This window comes from Lepidochelys kempii, chromosome 2, assembly GCF_965140285.1.
Source record: "Lepidochelys kempii isolate rLepKem1 chromosome 2, rLepKem1.hap1, whole genome shotgun sequence".
Lineage (NCBI taxonomy): Eukaryota > Metazoa > Chordata > Testudines > Cheloniidae > Lepidochelys > Lepidochelys kempii.
The window spans coordinates 176517627-176536179 of record NC_136381.1 but is presented as its reverse complement, the minus strand read 5'-3'; the positions used below and the strand labels follow the sequence as shown (position 1 = coordinate 176536179).

At 39.1% G+C, this 18553-nt stretch overlaps 1 protein-coding gene across 5 annotated transcripts in view; it reads left to right on the top strand.

The window, feature by feature from the left end:
* HECW1 (HECT, C2 and WW domain containing E3 ubiquitin protein ligase 1) overlaps window positions 1-18553 on the top strand; it is a 353214-nt gene that overhangs the window by 199486 nt on the left and 135175 nt on the right. For all 5 annotated transcript variants that reach the window (XM_073332820.1, XM_073332821.1, XM_073332823.1 and 2 more), the window contains 2 exons: window positions 792-867; window positions 12596-12765. In XM_073332820.1, coding sequence (XP_073188921.1) covers window positions 792-867; window positions 12596-12765 — 246 coding nt within the window. The remainder of the gene's footprint in view (window positions 1-791; window positions 868-12595; window positions 12766-18553) is intronic.

Below are 18553 nucleotides of genomic sequence, written 5' to 3'. Positions count from 1 at the left end.
CTTCTCTCCTGCCACTGACACATTTCAAGCAAATACAATCTTTTTAAATTAAAACAGGAGCTGTTCAGGTTCATGAAGAAAAACCCACTATTGTCTAAAAGGTATAGATGGGGTTGAGAAAAAGAGAGTTATTCCCACATTCAAATTAGTGGTGTGCAAGAAACATGCTGTCCAAAAGTCAAGCCCAACAGGGCCCACTTTTTGAAGTTTCTGTCTATTAAACAAGCTCAAATGATCATATACTGTAGCTCTTGCTTCTTCAGACATCCCCTGTACATTTGTCACCACAGTATTTCATAATTGCTGCTTTTTTCATGGGATTAATAATTATGTTTATGTAACCCATAAATATAAATACAGGTTCATGGCCATCAGCTGAAGAGTCACTAGAATAATTGAACTACAGAGATTTACATTTCATTTTGTTGAGACCAGAGTTTTCTGTTAGAGTTAGGGGCAACATACCTGTCTTTATGAACTTCATTCATTTTTTGTTTACTAAGCAGTTACTGTTTACAGATATTCCACTGAGGAAGTACTCTTTTTATTACCACAAAACACTTATAAGATTACAGTAATTTCTTGCATAGTTTTTCATTTCTGTGAAAAGGAGCTCCCTTGTGGCTGGTTTCTTACTTTACTGATAAAATTGTTTTGATCAATAGTTTCCTAATGAAAGCATGTCATTGATTCTCAGTTGTTGATGACAGCAGGAATAACAGTTATTAAGTCAGTTTTCTGTTCAAGAATCATTGGAGGCAGCTATCTCACCATTTTCCTTCTTCCAGCAGATTTTTAAAAGCATCACCAGTGAAGATCCGGTCCAGAGTCAAGGAAGTCGGAGACTAATAAGTTTTTCACTCTCAGGTATGTCTTTGTTTGAATGCATAAAGCTATGAGACCTGAGGGTGGGACTGGAGATTTTTAAACCATGAAACAACCCCAATAAACTGTTTAGACTTAGCCTTGAAACTTTGAGGGCCAAAGGAGGCAGAGGTTCACCTGGAAAACATGCATACAGGTGTACCTGTAATGGAAAGCAATTTTACATCTATAAAATGGGGGTAATAATGCTGACCTCCTTTTGTAAAGCTGATTGAGTGCTACATATAAAAATGCTAGATAAGAATGAAGTATTATTATTAATTGCATGTGCAAAAGAGCAGCCAGGTGTCCAGCTATCCATTTGTACTTGCAGTTACTTAAACTTACATGCATAATTGTGGCAGCTGCCTATACAGGCCCCAGGTCAGGAAAACTTCCCTTTTCATGATAGCACTTACCCATGTGATTAATTTTATGCTTATCCTTAAGATCTGTTGAAGTCAATGGGACTTCAGCACATCCTTAACTTTAAGCACATGCTTCAGTGCTTCCCTGAATCAGGCCCACAGATGTGCATAAACATGAGCTTGTGCATGCTGTACTTTGGGCTCACAGAGGCTTCTACTTTTCTAAATTTGTCCTTAGATATTAGTATGCCTTCACCTTGACTATCATTCCTGTTTCAAAATTATTATTAGTAGAGTGTTGTGGTAGTGTCCAAGAATCCCAGTCATGGACCAGGACCCCATTGTGCTAGGCGCTGTACAAATCCAGAACAAAAAGACAGTCCCCTTCCCAAAAAGCTTGCAGTCTAAGTAAAACTATAAAGAAAACAAAAAGAGGACTTTACATTTAGAGCAATTAAGTAATGTAAGTAGATAAGTGAAAAAAAGAAAAAAGGGAAAAAATATCATAAAACTAACATCCTGGAGACAAATCCCAGAAATTGCCATACTGGATCAGCCCAGCTAGCCCAATGTATCAGGCCTGCTGCAGTAGACAGTACTAGATGCTTCAGAGAAACCCTATAGTGGATAATTATGGAACTACCTTCCCACAGGGAAAGTTTCTTCCTAATCCCATGTAGTCTGTGGTTTATATGTCCCTTATTTTGTATCCCTATCTGGATATTAGGTTTTAAATGTTTATCCAATCTACAAACATTTACTCAGGCTAACTTCCATTTAAGTCAGTGAGAGTTTGCCTGAGAAAGTACTGAATAAAAACTGAATCATAATCACTGAGTTCAGCGGAAGTTTGCCTGACCAAATGTTCCCAGATAGGATAAACACTTAGATACAAACTCTCATGTTTCAGGGGATTAGCCAACCACTAACTATTTGAGATCAGAAAGAAATGGGAATTTGAGTTACTTCAGTAGGAATTTTTCAAAGTATTCACTTATTTAGGGAATCAAAATTTGGTCCTGTGAGAGGTTAGCTCAAGCCTTAACTGTTCAATGGTAACATGAACAGTTATGGCTTTTGTGGCTATTTTATCTTTTATGTGATTATATTAGTATAATTTTTTTAATGTTTTAAAATTTTAAGAGAAATATTAGGGGCCTATTTAATTAGACTTAATACAATCTATTTTAAAACTCCAAAGCAACTCTGCAATTACCTTTCAAAATAAAAAAAAAACATGACTTTTCCACCTCTCTGAGAGGAATGTCACACTTCAGATTATAGACAGCTGTAAGTGTCTGAGTTCTTTGTCATGTTGGATGCAGAAAGACGAAATGCACTCAGGTTCTCATAATGAAACAGCCGCTTCATTAGAAGACAGTTCATGGTCCAGTGACAGGATAACATGTTTGCCGAAGGCACTTTGGCCTATTCTGCTGGTTGATGGATAGATCTTACTGTCATGAGGTTTGTGTGAGATTCCACCTTTATTTTCCCTTTTTTAATTTCATCCTATCACTCCTAGTTGTAAGTCTGTGTCTCACTTTCAGTAATTTTTCTTGAGTTTTAATCTTTACACATTTTGATACTTGTACGCTGTTTACAGGGTTTTCTATGGCACTAATGACCATAATATATGAGCACCTCACAAATGTTATTGAATTTATCCTCCTAACCACTTTGTGAGATAAAGAAGTATTATTACCCCCATTTTACAGAGATTAAGGACCAGATACTCAGAGGGTATAAATCAGCACAATTCATTGAAAATCAATAAAAATTGTTTAGGCATCTAAAACACTTGGGGCGCTTATGAAAATTTTAGCCAGAAGTGGCAAAATTGGCAGATGATACAAAATTACACAAGATAGTTAAGTCCAAAGCTGACTGCAAAGATTTACAAAGGGATTTCACAAAACTGGGTGACTGGGCAACAAAATGGCAATTGAAATTCAGTGTTGATCAGAGGAAAGTAATGCACACACTGGAAAACACTATCCCAACTATACCTACAAAATGATGGGGTCTAAACTAGCTGTTACCACTCAAGAAAGAGACCTTGGAGTCACTGTGGACAGTTCAGGGCCAGCTCTACCTTTTATGCCGCCCCAAGCAGTAAATAAAAAAAAAAAAAAAAGTGGCCACCGAAGAAGAAAAAATAAAAAAGCTGCTGCCAAAGTGCCGCCGAGGAAGGAAAAAATAATTTAAAAAAAAAACCCCACCGGAGTGCCGCCCCAAGAACAGCTGGAGTGCCGCCCCTTCTGATTTGCTGCCCCAGGCACCAGCTTCCTTAGCTGGTGCCTAGAGCCAACCCAGGGACAGTTCTCTGAACCCATCCATTCAATGTGCAGCTGCAGTCAAAAAAGCTAACAATGTTAGGAACCATTAGGAAAGGGATAGATAATAAGGTATAAAATATCATAATGCCACTATGTAAATCCATAGCACACCCACACCTTGAATACTGTGTGCCGCGCTGGTCTCCCCAGCTCAAACAAAATATATTAGAGTTGGAAAAGTTTCAGAGAAGGCCAACAAAAATGACGAGGGTTGTGGAACAGCTTACATAAGAGGAGAGATTAATAACACTGGGACTGTTCATTTTAGAAAAGAGACAATTAATGACGGATATGATAGAGGTCTATAAAACCATGAATGGCGTGGAGAAAGTGAATAAAGAAGTGTTATTTACCCTTTCACGTAACACAAGAACCAGCGGCCACCCAATTAAATTAATAGGCAGCAGATTTAAACAAAGAAAAGGAAGTACTTCTTTACACAATGCACACTCAACCTGTGGCCCTCCTTGTCAGGGGAAGTTGTGAAGGCCAAAAGTGTAATTGAATTCAAAAAAGAATTAGATAAGTTTATGAAGGATAGGTGCAACTCCATGCTCTGGGTGTCCATCAACCTCTGACTGCCAGAATCTGGGAGTGGACGACAGGGGATGGATCACTTGTTATTTTCCCTGTTCTGTTCATTCTCTCAGAAGCATCTGACACTGGCCACTGTCATAAAACAGTATAGTGAACTAGATGGACCATTGGTCTGACCCAGTGTGGCCATTACTATGTTCTTATGTAATCAAATGCTTAACCAAAATCCATGTATACTACAGTTTGAGATTTTCAGAACAGTCTTTGTATGAGATTTGGGTACCAATTTTAGTGGGAATTAGGTATCCAAATCCCTTTGACACCTATGAAAAATCTCAGCCTGTATTTCCTTTATTCACTAATTTTGTAAGCCCCCTCCCACCCACCATCAGATTAAGCTGTTAGGATGTTTTCTTTATAAACCCAAGCTGTTTATTGCTCAGGAGTCTATTACCTTTCCAGAGCTTCTGCTGGGATGGAAGTGACTTTCCATAACCTCCGAAACAGGTTTGTGCTTCCAAGGCACAGACCTAGATTCATAGACTTTAAGGACAGAAGGAACTGTTAAATCATCTAGCCTGACCTTCTGTATAACAGAGTGCAGAGAATTTCACTCAGGTACCCTGTGCTGAGCCCAATAACCTGTATTTGACTAAAACATGTTTTCCAGAAAGCCACCCAGTCTTGATCTGAAGACCTCCAGAGACGGTAGTTTGTTCCAGTGGTTAATCACCCTCACTGTTAGAATATTCAGACTAATTGTTCAACTTTCCATTGTATTAATTTTCTCTATGAAGACAATTAAAAAGGAGTTCTGTCTTGCAGCCATTTCTGAATAATTAATTTCTTCTCATTTCATTTATTAATAGACCTACATTCTCCTTTGTACAACTTCTGCCTCTTCCCCTATGTAAATAAAAAGCTCTTCTAATTCTCCTTATTGCCCCCTGGCTATCATGAATTCATTCCCCCTGCTTTTTTTTTTCTGTCCTTAATATTTTCCCTGCAAGCCTGCTATGACTGGATTCTTGTTTGCTTACCTCCCCACTTTTCTATTTTTTAAAATCTCAGGTCTTTAAACGCCTCCTTATGCAGCCACTCTGGCCAATTCTTATTTCATGGATTTTTGTTTTTTAAGAGGATCTGGAGTCTATTCATAGATTTTGAGGCCAGATGGGACCATTTTGACAATTTAGTCTGACCTCCTGCATAACACAGGCCATAGAACCTGACCCAAGAGTTCTTGCGTACCCTGTTGGCCCTTATATATAGGATCTTTTAGGATTCCCCTGCCTTATTCTGCACTCTTGGATTTTAATACTTCCTGTCACTTTATCTAAGATTTAAGATTTTCATAATAGATTTCCTAATTTCTTAATATTTGCTCTCTTGACATCAACAGTACAGCTGCACCCCTGAACCCTTTTCTTACTATGCTGAGTTCAAGAACCTCATACCAGCACTCAGAGCTTGTCTGTACAGAAAGCTAATGTATGGCAAGTTGAGGTGTGACTGTTCAGCACACAGGCTTACTGCATACTAACTAGCCAGGTGGAACCTCAACTGCGCACATTTAAACATTTCTTAGTGTGGTTTGGTCTACTGCTGTTTGACCCTCCTGGGTGTTGTGTTCTGTCCCATTTAGTGGCACCAAGACCACTTAGAGAGAGAGAGAGAGAGGAAATGATTCGGCTCTACAGCCTTAGCTAACAACCAAATGGCTTTTAGCTCATGCAGTAGAGGCTCATGCACTAAGCTCCAGAGGTCCCAGGTCTGTCGGCGATACAACAATAGATCAAAGTGCACTGCAGAACTTTTAGCGTATTGTGGCAGGGTCCACATGGCGAGTTAGAGTGTGCCACGTGGGAGTAGGACGATGCACACTCGTTCTGCTCAAGTTGGAGTGCTCAAAATAGCAGTGTGGCCACAGCAGCACGAGACGTGGTTCAGTAGGTACCGACGGGCTTGGGTGTCCCCCACGTTGCCACCCATGCTGCCGCTGCCATGCTGCCGTATTTTAGTGTGTTAGCACCAGTAGCTCTACTGAGTGTCTGTTTAGAAGGGCACTTCCCAGCAGGAAAGGCAGGTAAGTAAAATAGTTCTCTGATGAACTATTAGCAGCTTCATCCATGCTTTGGCATCACGCATTCTCCAGAATTGTTTGTATAACTACTAGGGTGATCCCTTTAAAGAGTCATGGCAGTTGAGAGCTGGATACTGGGGCAGTTCTGGGCCAAAACAGTTCCCATTGCCTTGCTCAGCAGTCTTCCTCAGAGCTGGAATTTTCTTTTCCACAAATAGCTTTGTAATTTCCTGAAAGAGAATGACTCCCAGGGATGGAGAAAATTAGTCCCTAAGGAGAGTTTTAATGAATTATAGGTTGAATTGTAGTACATACTGTCCCATTGACCTTGCCATGCTTGTGCAGAATCTTTGAAGTGGTATTAACTAATTTATAATTTCCAACTTTAAATGAATTGAAAGTATATAGAATTGAAAGACTCTGCTTGTTCTCTCTCTCTCTCTACCTGAATTCCCTCCTGCTTCCCCCTGTCATTTTCCCAAGACTTGGCCTGATATTTCCAAATTGATTGATGTGCATAATCTCTTTTGTAGAAAAGTATAATTTATGAATAACCATAAACTGACACATGGTATATGTCTAATGGGTTGGATAATGTGAGATCAAAGATAGGGCCTGGTCCTCAAATTATTAAGGTGCCTTCATTCTATCTTGTGTCAGCCACTGCTCCCCTCACAGACTGAGTTGTATTCACCGTATCATTCCTCCATGCTTCCATTAACCTAGTGCAGGGTTCATATAATAGTAAGGAAAAAGAACTCTTCATAATTGTAGGATTGATTCTCCATTCCGTTCCACCGCTCTGTGGTAGTGTAAAGCCACGAATTTTAGTGCAGTTACACCACTATAAAACTGGCATACCAGAGGAAGAACCAGGCCTTGTATTTGTTGAGAGAGTTAAAATATAGTTAATCTGATAATTGGTACTTCCACAGCAAGGAGAGAAATAACATCACACACACAAAGACAAGGTGCAGTTGTTCACCGAACGCAACCCCAGGCCTATAACCCCTCTGTGACCTTTGCATAGAATGTTGGGGCCACTAGTTCCATGTAAACACAGATCCGATGACACTCCCTCTGACTATTCCAACCTCCCTACATTGACACAAGCTGCTCTTCCCTTCTGTTAAAGGTTCATAAGCTCTTCCTGTTTAATGCTGACTCAGAGAAGCATGGAGTACCGCAGAACAACTTTCCTTTTTTCATGTGGAAACAGCAACATTTACAAGTTGATAGAAAGGTCTGAAATCCATTTGAGGTTTTCAGGTGATACACAGTGCAACTTTGCTATACATTCTGGGAATGTAAAGATTGGGCACTGATTTGCAATGTTCTTAACGGTTTGAAAGTCTCTGTATTTGCACTGTGTTGAATCCTTGCTACTTCATTTGTGCATCTGCATTTGTGCACACATCTTCCATGTAATGCCCTAATACTGTTGGTCATCCACTATCTTAGGCAGAGTAAGAATCCAGGTGGTTCAATGATGGGATCATCTAAAGATATGCTTAGTAAATGCCAGGGTCTGCCCACTGCATCTGCCAGGTGTCTTCTGGGTTGAAGTTGGATGACAGACTTGCTTCTCCATCTGCCCGGAATGGGTGGTGGGACTTAAGGCGAGTGTGAGACCGTGAATGAGGTTGTCATGGAGCAGGAGCTTTTGGTTAGCAAGAGCTTTCTTGTACTCACACATCATAGCCACCTCTCACTGTATGGTTGGAGGAGGGATGTTTTTGAGGACTGGAAGCAAAGGCAGCAAAGTGGATTTCAGGGTGCCAGTTACAAGTCTCATAGCCGCATTTAACTGGATAGCAATGAGGTCTGTGTACAAGTTTCTTCCCCAGGCAGCTGCGTAGAACTTGGCTGTGGAATAAACTAAAACCACTGTTGCCATTCATGGCATTCAAGCAGTGCAACCCCAGCTAGAACCTGCTTGCTTTTGGAAGATATTGTTATGACTCTGTTTTATGGGTCACCTGTTTCAGATGTTGATAGATAAGGTTGTGATGAAGAGATGATCATGGGTGATTGCCTTGCCACAGAAGTTTATGTTCAGCATCCTATAAGCTTCAGAATTGCTGAGATGGAAAGCTGACAACACAGTTTTTGATGGATTGGGTTTGAGTTGCCAGTACCGAAAACAGTTTTCTATCTTCTTCTGATCAGCATTAAGGGTGTCTTCCGTTTTGCTGGATGTTGAGGCCTGTGTCGCTAATGACAGATCATCAGTATAAATGAGCACCTCAGGCATATCACTTATGTATAAGTTAAAAAGGGATGGTGCAAGTACTGATCCTTGTGGGAGGCTATTGTGCAGCCTCCACTTTTTGCAAACCTGATTTACGAGATGGGCACGGAACTTTCTTCTTTGAAAGCATTGACCTAGTGAGTTGAAATGTCTGGCTGGATTGAAGCAGGTTGGATAACTTCAGCTCGAGGCCCTTGTGCCAGACACTGCCATAGGCTGATGACAAGTCAATAAAAGTTGTGGCCATTTTAACCTTCCACTGAAAGCTGGCCTCAATATGTGTACCACAGAACTAACTTATGTGCACTAAAATTTTTTAAAAAATTATGTTGATATGCCATATCATGCAACTTTCCCCTATACATGACATTGAGAAACAAACTATCCCAAAAAGTACCTGGCTGAATTGTACTTGGACAAGTATCTGGAAGATAATTAGTGAAAGCTGATTTGGTTTTTTAAATACTCAGTCCTATGGTCTCCATAGTTTATTCCAGGTAATAGAATTAGGCTGGAAGATCATTATAGTTACTTGCTCATAAAGAACAATGAGCAGGTAACTATAATATCAAGGGCTAGATATTTTCATTCCTGTCTGTCAATAACCCATATCATTGGATAATAACATGGGCAATCTTTTCTCTAAGGGAAAAATGTAGAAACATATACAGCAATAAATATTTCTGTTTGAGAGTCTTTTGAGGAGACATCAGACAAAACAAAATCAGTTCTTAGAGGCTTTTCTCATACTTTCTCATCCTGTGGCTTACATTACTAGCCTCATTCTGTTATTCTGTTCTGGCACTGTCATCAGCATCCCTTTTTCAATTATGGTTTGGGCTTTCCTGGAGTCTACTGCTGATAATGCAGTATTCACTGCAAAGCCAGTTGATCATAATAGACTTCAGTAGAATTGGGAGCCACACTTTATTTGAAAGGTGTCTTGTACATAAGAATCTCACGCTCAGGAGGGGCAGTCTATACAAGCTTCCCATTTTTTAAACCTTTGTACAACATAAGGTTTACAGTCTGAACCAAAACATTTTATTTGTGGAATGATGCTACAAAGAGCATGACACCGCACACTCTCACAGAAGTACTTTCTAGTGGAGTGTTCTTTCACTTAACCTGGTTTGTATTTGATTAAGAGTGACAGATGTGAGAATGGGATTCTTAAAATACAGCAAGTTTTTTATGCTCACATGTGCAACAGCTTTTGAAATCTCTGCCTGATTTGCCGGATGTCCCAGGTGCAGAGGTGCACACAGTTCAGGCAGAAACATCCCATAGGGATATATTTATTAAAGAGGGAAACTCTATATCCTAGTAAAGGGAAAAGGAAAGAAGTTGGTAAAGTACATGCAGGCACTCGTGAGGAACAGTCCAATAAAATAGAGTCACATTGAAATATAACACATGAAGGCAAGCAATTGAATATTGACAAAATTTACAAGTGCTATATGCAAATGCTAGAAGTCTAAATACTAAGATGGGTGAACTAGATAGAGTGCTTGGTATTAAATGGGGATATTAATATAATAGGCATCACGAAAACTTGGTGGAATGAAGATAATCAAATGACATGGTAAAACCAGGCAGCAGGTTTACTACAAACAAGAAAAAGTACTTCTTCACACTATTAACCTGTGGAACTCATTCCTATGGGATGTTGTGAAGGCCAAAAGTATAACTGGGTTCAAAAAAGAACTAGATAAGTTCAAGGAGGATAGGTCCATCAATGGCTATTAGCCAGGATGGTCAGGGATGCAACTCCATGCTCAGGGCAGCTCTAAACCTCTGACTGTCAGAAGTAGGAGAGGAAGATGGGTAGACCTCTCCAAAATCACCCTGTTCTGTCACCCCCTGAAGCTCCATGGCCACTGTCTGACACAGCATACTGGGCTAGATGGACCATTGGTCTGACCCACAATGGGAGTTATGTTCTTAAGAACAACCACAACAAAATTATTTACTCTTTCACTTGGGACTATCTTTTATTGGGTTTTATCACAAACTGTCTAGTGAAGCAAAATATTTTTGCCTCGCTCCGTAGAGTTTAGTCCCTACTTTTTGACATAGCTATACTCTGACATACACTTTGTGTTCATTTGCAAAGCATTCCGTTAGGAGTTCCAATCCATCCAGCATATCCTCTTATTGACACAATTACACCACTGTTAATGGGTTTTAATTGGTCTCATCTAACATATTCGCTCAGCTGTCTCATCAGGTTTCTGTTAAAGTATTAAAACTGTGTGATAATGAACATGTGGCAGATTAGGACTTTTAAACAATCCTCCAAGAGAAATATTAAAAAAATATTTAGAAGAGTCTCCAAAAATGGTTGAATTTATCTTCCCTAACATTTTACATCTCTTTAAGGCAGTGACAGAAAGAAAGAAGCAAAACTGCTATTTATTGCCTTTGTTTCAATATGAAATAGAGTTTTAAATGAAAGGGAATGAAAACTCTATACAAATAGCAGTTGAAATAAAGAATCACACACTGAAATCATTAAAAGGAAGTGGTTTCATGTTCCAAAGGAACCTAGAAATGCATCTGGAAAAAGAGAGATTCAACGGGTACAGGCACTAACTACTAAGGAGTCCTGAACTAATGAGATACAAAACAATCTACAGGTATTTCATGGGCTTCAAAAAGACAAGCAATAATGGGCTATGTGGCCTTCTTCAGGACCTTATGAGTAAATTTGAAAAGAGGCACTTGGGGGTTCCATCTGCATGACTCACAGTAAAGCCCCTGGGAGTTGTGCAGCTAAAAATCCTGCTCTAAGCATGTACTTTCCTAGGTTCTCTTAGAAGAAGCTCACCAGTACAAAGAAGCAGACTTATTTAAAGTCTGGGGCGGGGCGGGGCGGGAGGGGGAAACTCCCATTAAGCAGCAATAGTTTAAAAAACCATATGATATCATATCAAAACTTCCAAGCCCAGTTGACTAAATTTGGGTGCCTAAAGCCATATTTAGATGAATGTTAGATTTCGGAACCAAACTTTAGGCACTTGTGTTTGAAAATTTGGATTGTATTATATACTATACAAAAATAAAATACATTACATTGTATAATAAAATAATATTGCAATAAAATTAATGTTGAACAATGATGCTTTTATTGTAAAAAAAAACAATAAAGCATTATATTCTAACATACAGGATTCAAATGAGTTCCACCTTTCTCGTGCAGAGAACATCAAAAATATTTACAAGAAATATTTCATATAAAGAATATTGTGCATTTCACCTACTGCAGCTTAACTGAATGTATCAAATAGAATTAAGAGAATCTTGACAAATTTAGCTTCTCCTTTTGCCTGTGGAGTATCTTTGAGCAGATCATGATTTTCCTGAATTTGTTCATTATTCAAATTCAGAATCTTTTTTCTCAATCAGTTGATCGTGAGTGTTTGAAATTAAACTTTGTTGTGATTGGTTAGATAATTCACATGGTATTAGTTCTGTTCCAAGGTTAGATGAATACACAAGTGCTTTAAGTGTGAGTATTTCCATGTGCAAATCTAAAATTCAGTTTCCGCAAATTCTAAAGGATGAAACTTTGAGGTGTTTTCAGCAGAAACTTTCTGCAGAAAGCACACCCAAAAGGAATGTGATCTTGGCTAAGGATAGTTCTTTTAAAAATGTAAATAAATATGCACAGAACACTTTTTGAGAGTGTATTTATTGGGAACCTTTTACAAAAGGAAAATGAATTCACAAAAGGTGACATTTTGGCCTCACTGAAGTCAATTAAGTGTGTTGCTTCAGTGGGGTCAGGATTTCACGCAAAGGATTTAAGTGACTTGCCCTTAATCATACAAAGTCTTTGGCAAAGAAGGGAATTAGAACTCTTTTATTTTGACTCCCATTCCTGTGCCTTAATTACAAACTAATTTTTACTTTCTCCATAGATGGAAGGATTGTGCTTGTACTTCAGTTTTAAAGTACTTTATAAATCCTAGGTGTTATTGAAATTAGTTGTTACGGTTTGGTTTTATGTTACAATGCAAGTAATGTAGTAGAATTTTTCATGTTCCTCCTTTACTTTTTAATTTGTCATTAGTTCCCCATGTAGTTCTGTTGGCTTTCCAGTGCACTAATTGGAATGTGATTGCTAATCCGAATATTCAACTTTTTGCAGATTTCCAGGCTTTGGGTCTGAAGAAAGGAATGTTCTTCAACCCAGACCCATACCTGAAGATTTCCATTCAGCCTGGAAAGCACAGCATCTTCCCAGCCCTTCCTCACCATGGACAGGAGAAGAGATCCAAGATCACGTGTAATACTGTGAACCCTATCTGGCAAGGAGAGGTAGGCAGCTGAGTATCTCCCATTCTCTAGACTGCTCTATTCTGTTTTAGCCCTTTGTTTCTAACATTTTCTTAGAACCTGGAAATAAGCCTGATGATATCTCAATCACAGTACGTTAAAAAAAAATCTAGCTTCTTCTTTGTTACCAAACAGGGTTTTATTTTTTAATGTAAAAAAGCTTAAATCAATCAACTTGGTCAAATTTATTTTAACTACTGTTAGTGCTCAATAGAAAAGTGCATACATATAAATTTTCTGGGTAACCCCCTTTGCAGCGTGCGTCAAACAGCTTGATCTATGTCTCATTTGGTTCTAAGGTTAACTTACAATTTAGTACAATCATAGGACTACATACAGCTTCAGCTTCACTTATTTTATCTTTTTCTCAGGCAGAAATATATTTTACCCATACATTTCCAGTGTATTTGAATATCTGTTTATTTGTTTTGTACATCAGATTTTTGCTAATTTAAGCTCCTGTTATTTGTCTAATACACTACCAAAATACTTATTCCCTAGTTAACGATTCTTGACCCAATCATTTCTAGCAGGCTAGCATTTTTCTTTACATGACTTCAAAAGCATCAAGTCTGGCTCATAAGCAATCTGTAAGCCTTATAAAAAATATCTGGCCCATAGGTCAATATGGTTAAAATTGTGATTTAACTGATTGTTCGTGTTATATAATAATCCTAAATGTATTAATGCCAAAGGCATAATTTCCTACTAAAATGAATGTTAGATTAATACTTTCCATACATATTGTATTTTAAGGCCATAATTTTAAAAAATCATTATTGAATGTAGGCATCACCCAGCATTGAAAAATATAATTGGATGTTTTTGAAAACTGCTGTTAGACTGATTGAAGTTCTTGTAGTTATGAAAATAGAGAGAGAATATTATGTGAGGTGATACAGATGCAGCATGCAATCAAAACGGGGTGTGTGAGATTTAAAAATGTCAGTGGTAATGTAAATTAGAGGCAGATTTGGCACATTTGCTCAACACCTGGAAGCAATACTCTGAAATCAGCTACACCTGCTGATTCAATAAGCACCAGTGAGAACTTAGTGCATTTCACTGTTGCCTGCTGCTTTTAAAGTATACCTGAAACAGCAGCATACAGCACCTCTGTAGTAAATGAAGGGCACTAAACACAAAGGGCCTGATTTACCAGTGTTTTCTATTGGGCCAGTTAGTTCCATTTCAGAAAAATGGTAAAAAAAATCCAAAACAAATGCATGGATCCAAATTAAATATAAACTGGAAAATAGTCTTGGGCTAATCTGTGTTGAGCCCTATGCCAAAGGTGGGGGGAAGAGGTTCAAAGAACAGCGACTGCACGCTCCTGCACAGGAGATGGGCAGCATTAGGGAGCACAAGGACTATGTGAGTGTAGTCATGCTACCAGTACTTGATACCCCAGAGGAGGGAACAGGGACATGGCCTGAATCCTTCATTCAGTATTAACTGATGCAGCTGGCAACACTTGCAGTGGAGGAACATGCTGTCCCTGTGCAAATAGTGATAAAGTGGCTGTACTCATGGGGACTGAGGGGGATTTTCTGAAGCATTCAGTACAAACCTAACTCTGCTCCCCCCCAGTGAAGTCAATACAGTTAAATATAATTTACTTTTGCTTTTAGTCCCCTTTGCATTACCAGAGCAGTATAAAATGGCTTTAGTCTAAATGAGACTCACGCCCTCTGAGACTGACTGCTGCTCTGACAGTTTGTCAGCACTCCTTGTTCCTCAAGTCATGCCGGGATGTCGGAGTTTGTTCAGTGACATTCCATTTCAGACAGAGTTTTGGAGTGATGGAGGAAAAACAATCAGATGGCCTAATTGGGGCTTGAACAACAACAAAAAAAAAAGAGCTCAGCGGCTTCAAACTTTTTCACCCAGCCCCATGGTTCTCTTGATCACATGAGAGCCTCCAGGCTCTCATCGTTAGTACTGTTAGCCTGCATGACTAAGAAATTCTAAGCAATTGTGGTGTCTGTCAATTGTACTCCGTTCCTGCCTTCTCTGCAGCCAATGTGAAGGCATTTAGCTGCCACAGCCCTTTAATACATTCTCTGTTCCCCAGGCACCAGTGACCTGAAACCTTCATCCGCTTGTCCATGTCTTAGCAATGAAAAACCAATGTCACTTTCCACTGAATAAAAGTTATTGGGCCTGATTCTCCATTGCCTTTCACTTTGTGTAGGGAGAATTGGAAATGCTATCAAACCAGAATGGCAGCATTTTATACCAACTCTATGTGTATTTTTCACAGGTATATATAACTACATAAGCAGAAAATCAGGCCCATGATGTGTACAAATCTGGTGTGGGGTTTTTTCCCATGAAAATGTTTTAGGTCCTGAATTCATTTTAGATGAATTGGTTTTTATAAGGTGCTCTGTCATTGTGTAGTTGCTTGGTGTAAATAGCAACCAGATGTTCCTTTTTCTTAATTGAATGACAAGTCTAATTTGGGATATTTGCTCACCTCACCTGAAAAGTCAGGGTGGGGGTTGAGTGAGGGAAGGAGGACTGTGCAGTCGTTATAAATGTCTTAAATCATTCATCAATCATCATGGGGTCTTAAATCAGCTGTTATGCCTGGCCAAACTCATAACTAATCGAGAGCAGAATTTGGCTCAGATTTTGTAGGTGCTATCCACATGCAAACTGTGAGGAAATGATTCATTCACTCACTTACATTCATGTACCCTAATGTTCCCTGGATATATACACTATGTTGTTCCATATATTTAACCAGTAGGCTTAGATTTCATGCAGTATAGCACCTTTTTATACTTAGTGTATCACTGAGCACAGTGCTCTGGGGTGAATTAAATACTGGGCATGTAATTCACCATAGGTATAGACAGCTGCAACTCTGAACTTGAGAGAGATTGCAACCACTGTGAATTTGGCCTTGGTACTGTGCTGCTTTGCAAAGAAAATTTGATCGACATTTTGTGACCATCATTAGCTCACACACACACACACACTGGTATTTCATCATGTGTTTCTGGCTTTAGCCAGGTAGACAGTGTTACCTTTTAGACAGTATTCATGGGATCTTCAGCTTTCATCTGAACAGCCACTAGGGAAAGGCAGAAAGGACCTTGATTTAATTTCTCTTGCAAAGGTTGCACCCCTAGTGACTGATGCAGCGATCTTTCTGGTCTCCTATACACATACTGTCAGCTTTAGCTTTGAGTCCATGTCCTAGTGTGAATTGTTTTTCCCAGTAGCTTCTAGCTTAGAAATAAGAATGCTACAGGCAGAGATATACTTACAGCTCTGTGTCTGATTAATGTGAGAGCTATAGCACAAGACACAGGAATGGGAGTCTGGAGATATGGATTATATTACCAATTTTGCTTTTGTGCTGACTTTGGGCAACGTTTCTGGGCCTCAGTTTAACCATCTGTATTGTTAATATTCTGATAACACTGAGACATCCCAGTCAAGACACGAGCTCCATTGTGATTCATGCTGTATAAACATAAAGAGACAGTCCCTGTCTGAACAGTTTATAGTCTAAATGACTGGACAGGCAAATGGTGATAGGAGAAAGAAAGTAGTGTTACTTCATTTTATGGATGGAAAATTGAGGCACAGGGAAATTAAGGCCAAGATTTTCAAAAGCAACCAATGATTTTAGGAAGCTTAAATTTGGGGTGGCCAGCATGAGACATCATAAAAGGCCCTGATTTTTCAGAGGATAAGTGCTCAGAACTTTGTGAAAATTAGGCCCCTTTAAAGTATCTGCCTTTAAACACCCCAAAATTGAGGCACCTGAAATCACTGGCTACTTTGAAAAGCTTGGCTTAAGTGATTTGCCCCAGGTCACACAGGAAACCTCTGGTCAGCTCAGGAATTGAACACAGATTGGCTAAATTCCAGTTTAGTGCCTTAACCACAAACCCTATTGTTCCTTTTTAACAATGGGTAAAATTTACCTATGTCAAGGTTCCTCCCCCACTCTGAACTCTAGGGTACAGATGTGGGGACCTGCATGAAAAACCTCCTAAGCTTATCTTTACCAGCTTAGGTCAAAACTCCCCCAAGGTACAAAATATTCCACCCTTTGTCCTTGGATTGGCCGCTACCACCACCAAACTAATACTGGTTACTGGGGAAGAGCTGTTTGGACACGTCTTTCCCCCCAAAATACTTCCCAAAACCTTGCACCCCACTTCCTGGACAAGGTTTGGTAAAAAGCCTCACCAATTTGCCTAGGTGACTACAGACCCAGACCCTTGGATCTTAAGAACAGTGAACAATCCTCCCAATACTTGCACCCCCCCTTTCCTGGGGGATGTTGGATAAAAAGCCTCACCAATTTGCATAGGTGACCACAAACCCAAACCCTTGGATCTGAGAACAATGAAAAAGCATGCAGTTTTCTTACAAGAAGACTTTTAATAAAAATAGAAATAAAGAAATCCCCCCTGTAAAATCAGGATGGTAGATACCTTACAGGGTAATTAGATTCAAAACATAGAGAACCCCTCTAGGCAAAACCTTAAGTTACAAAAAAGATACACAGACAGAAATAGTTATTCTATTCAGCACAGTTCTTTTCTCAGCCATTTAAAGAAATCATAATCTAACACATACCTAGCTAGATTACTTACTAAAGTTCTAAGACTCCATTCCTGGTCTATCCCCAGCAAAAGCAGCATATAGACAGACACACAGACCCTTTGTTTCTCTCCCTCCTCCCAGCTTTTGAAAGTATCTTGTCTCCTCATTGGTCATTTTGGTCAGGTGCCAGTGAGGTTACCTTTAGCTTCTTAACCCTTTACAGGTGAGAGGTTTTTTTTCTCTGGCCAGGAGGGATTTTAAAGGGGTTTACCCTTCCCTTTATATTTATGACAACCTACCTTTGTAAAATTCTTTACGGTCTGCATCTGAAAAGTGGCAATAATGATCATATCTAATGTGCCAGTGCTTAAGTGTCTCAAAAAAATGAGTAACTTCCTAAAAAGTGTGACATAGCCTTATATAAGAGAAATTCCCATAGTCTACTCTGTTGAAAACAGAATAGCTGTATCACATTTAATGAGTACAGGAAATATGATATGTTTTCTGGAATAAATAATTTCAAAGGTGTAGTCAGGGGGATTTCTCTACTTAGTCTAGATTTTATGTATCTGCCACTTAATAAGCAAGTCTAAATGTAACATGGAGGGACATCATGTGTTAAATTTGTGAGACCTTTTAGTTCCTAAAGTAATAAATGAAAGGATAACTTTCCCACATGGAATTTTCCATCTGTCTCAGAAGTAATATTGATAATATTTTTTATTCCATGTTTCATTCAAGAACCATTCAGCTCAAGTTACAGATAGATATGAGTTGAAAATTTCCTAATTTGATCTGTTTTGCAGTGCTTTATATGAGAGGGCACAAGCAAATGGAAATTTCTTATTAAAATTTGGGAGTAGTATGCAGCATTTTGACACCTGCAGTAGGGCTCTGAGTGAAGTGAAAGAGTTTTCACACATGGGGTTGTTCACAGAGGCATCCTACAGCCAAGGTGACATCTCTTGTCACAGCTGAAAAGCTGATTTGTGATTTGTGTCTTTACATGTTCTCAGAGGCACAACATGAAATTCTGTTACTGCAGTATTTTGCACACAGGATTATGGGAATGATGGTCAATTTGTTATTGCAACAATACAAATATGTTGGTAATAGAAATGCTGAAAAAATCTTATATCTGTATTGTCATATGTAAATAACCATATTACTTCCCACTTCACTGGTGCTCATATTCAAA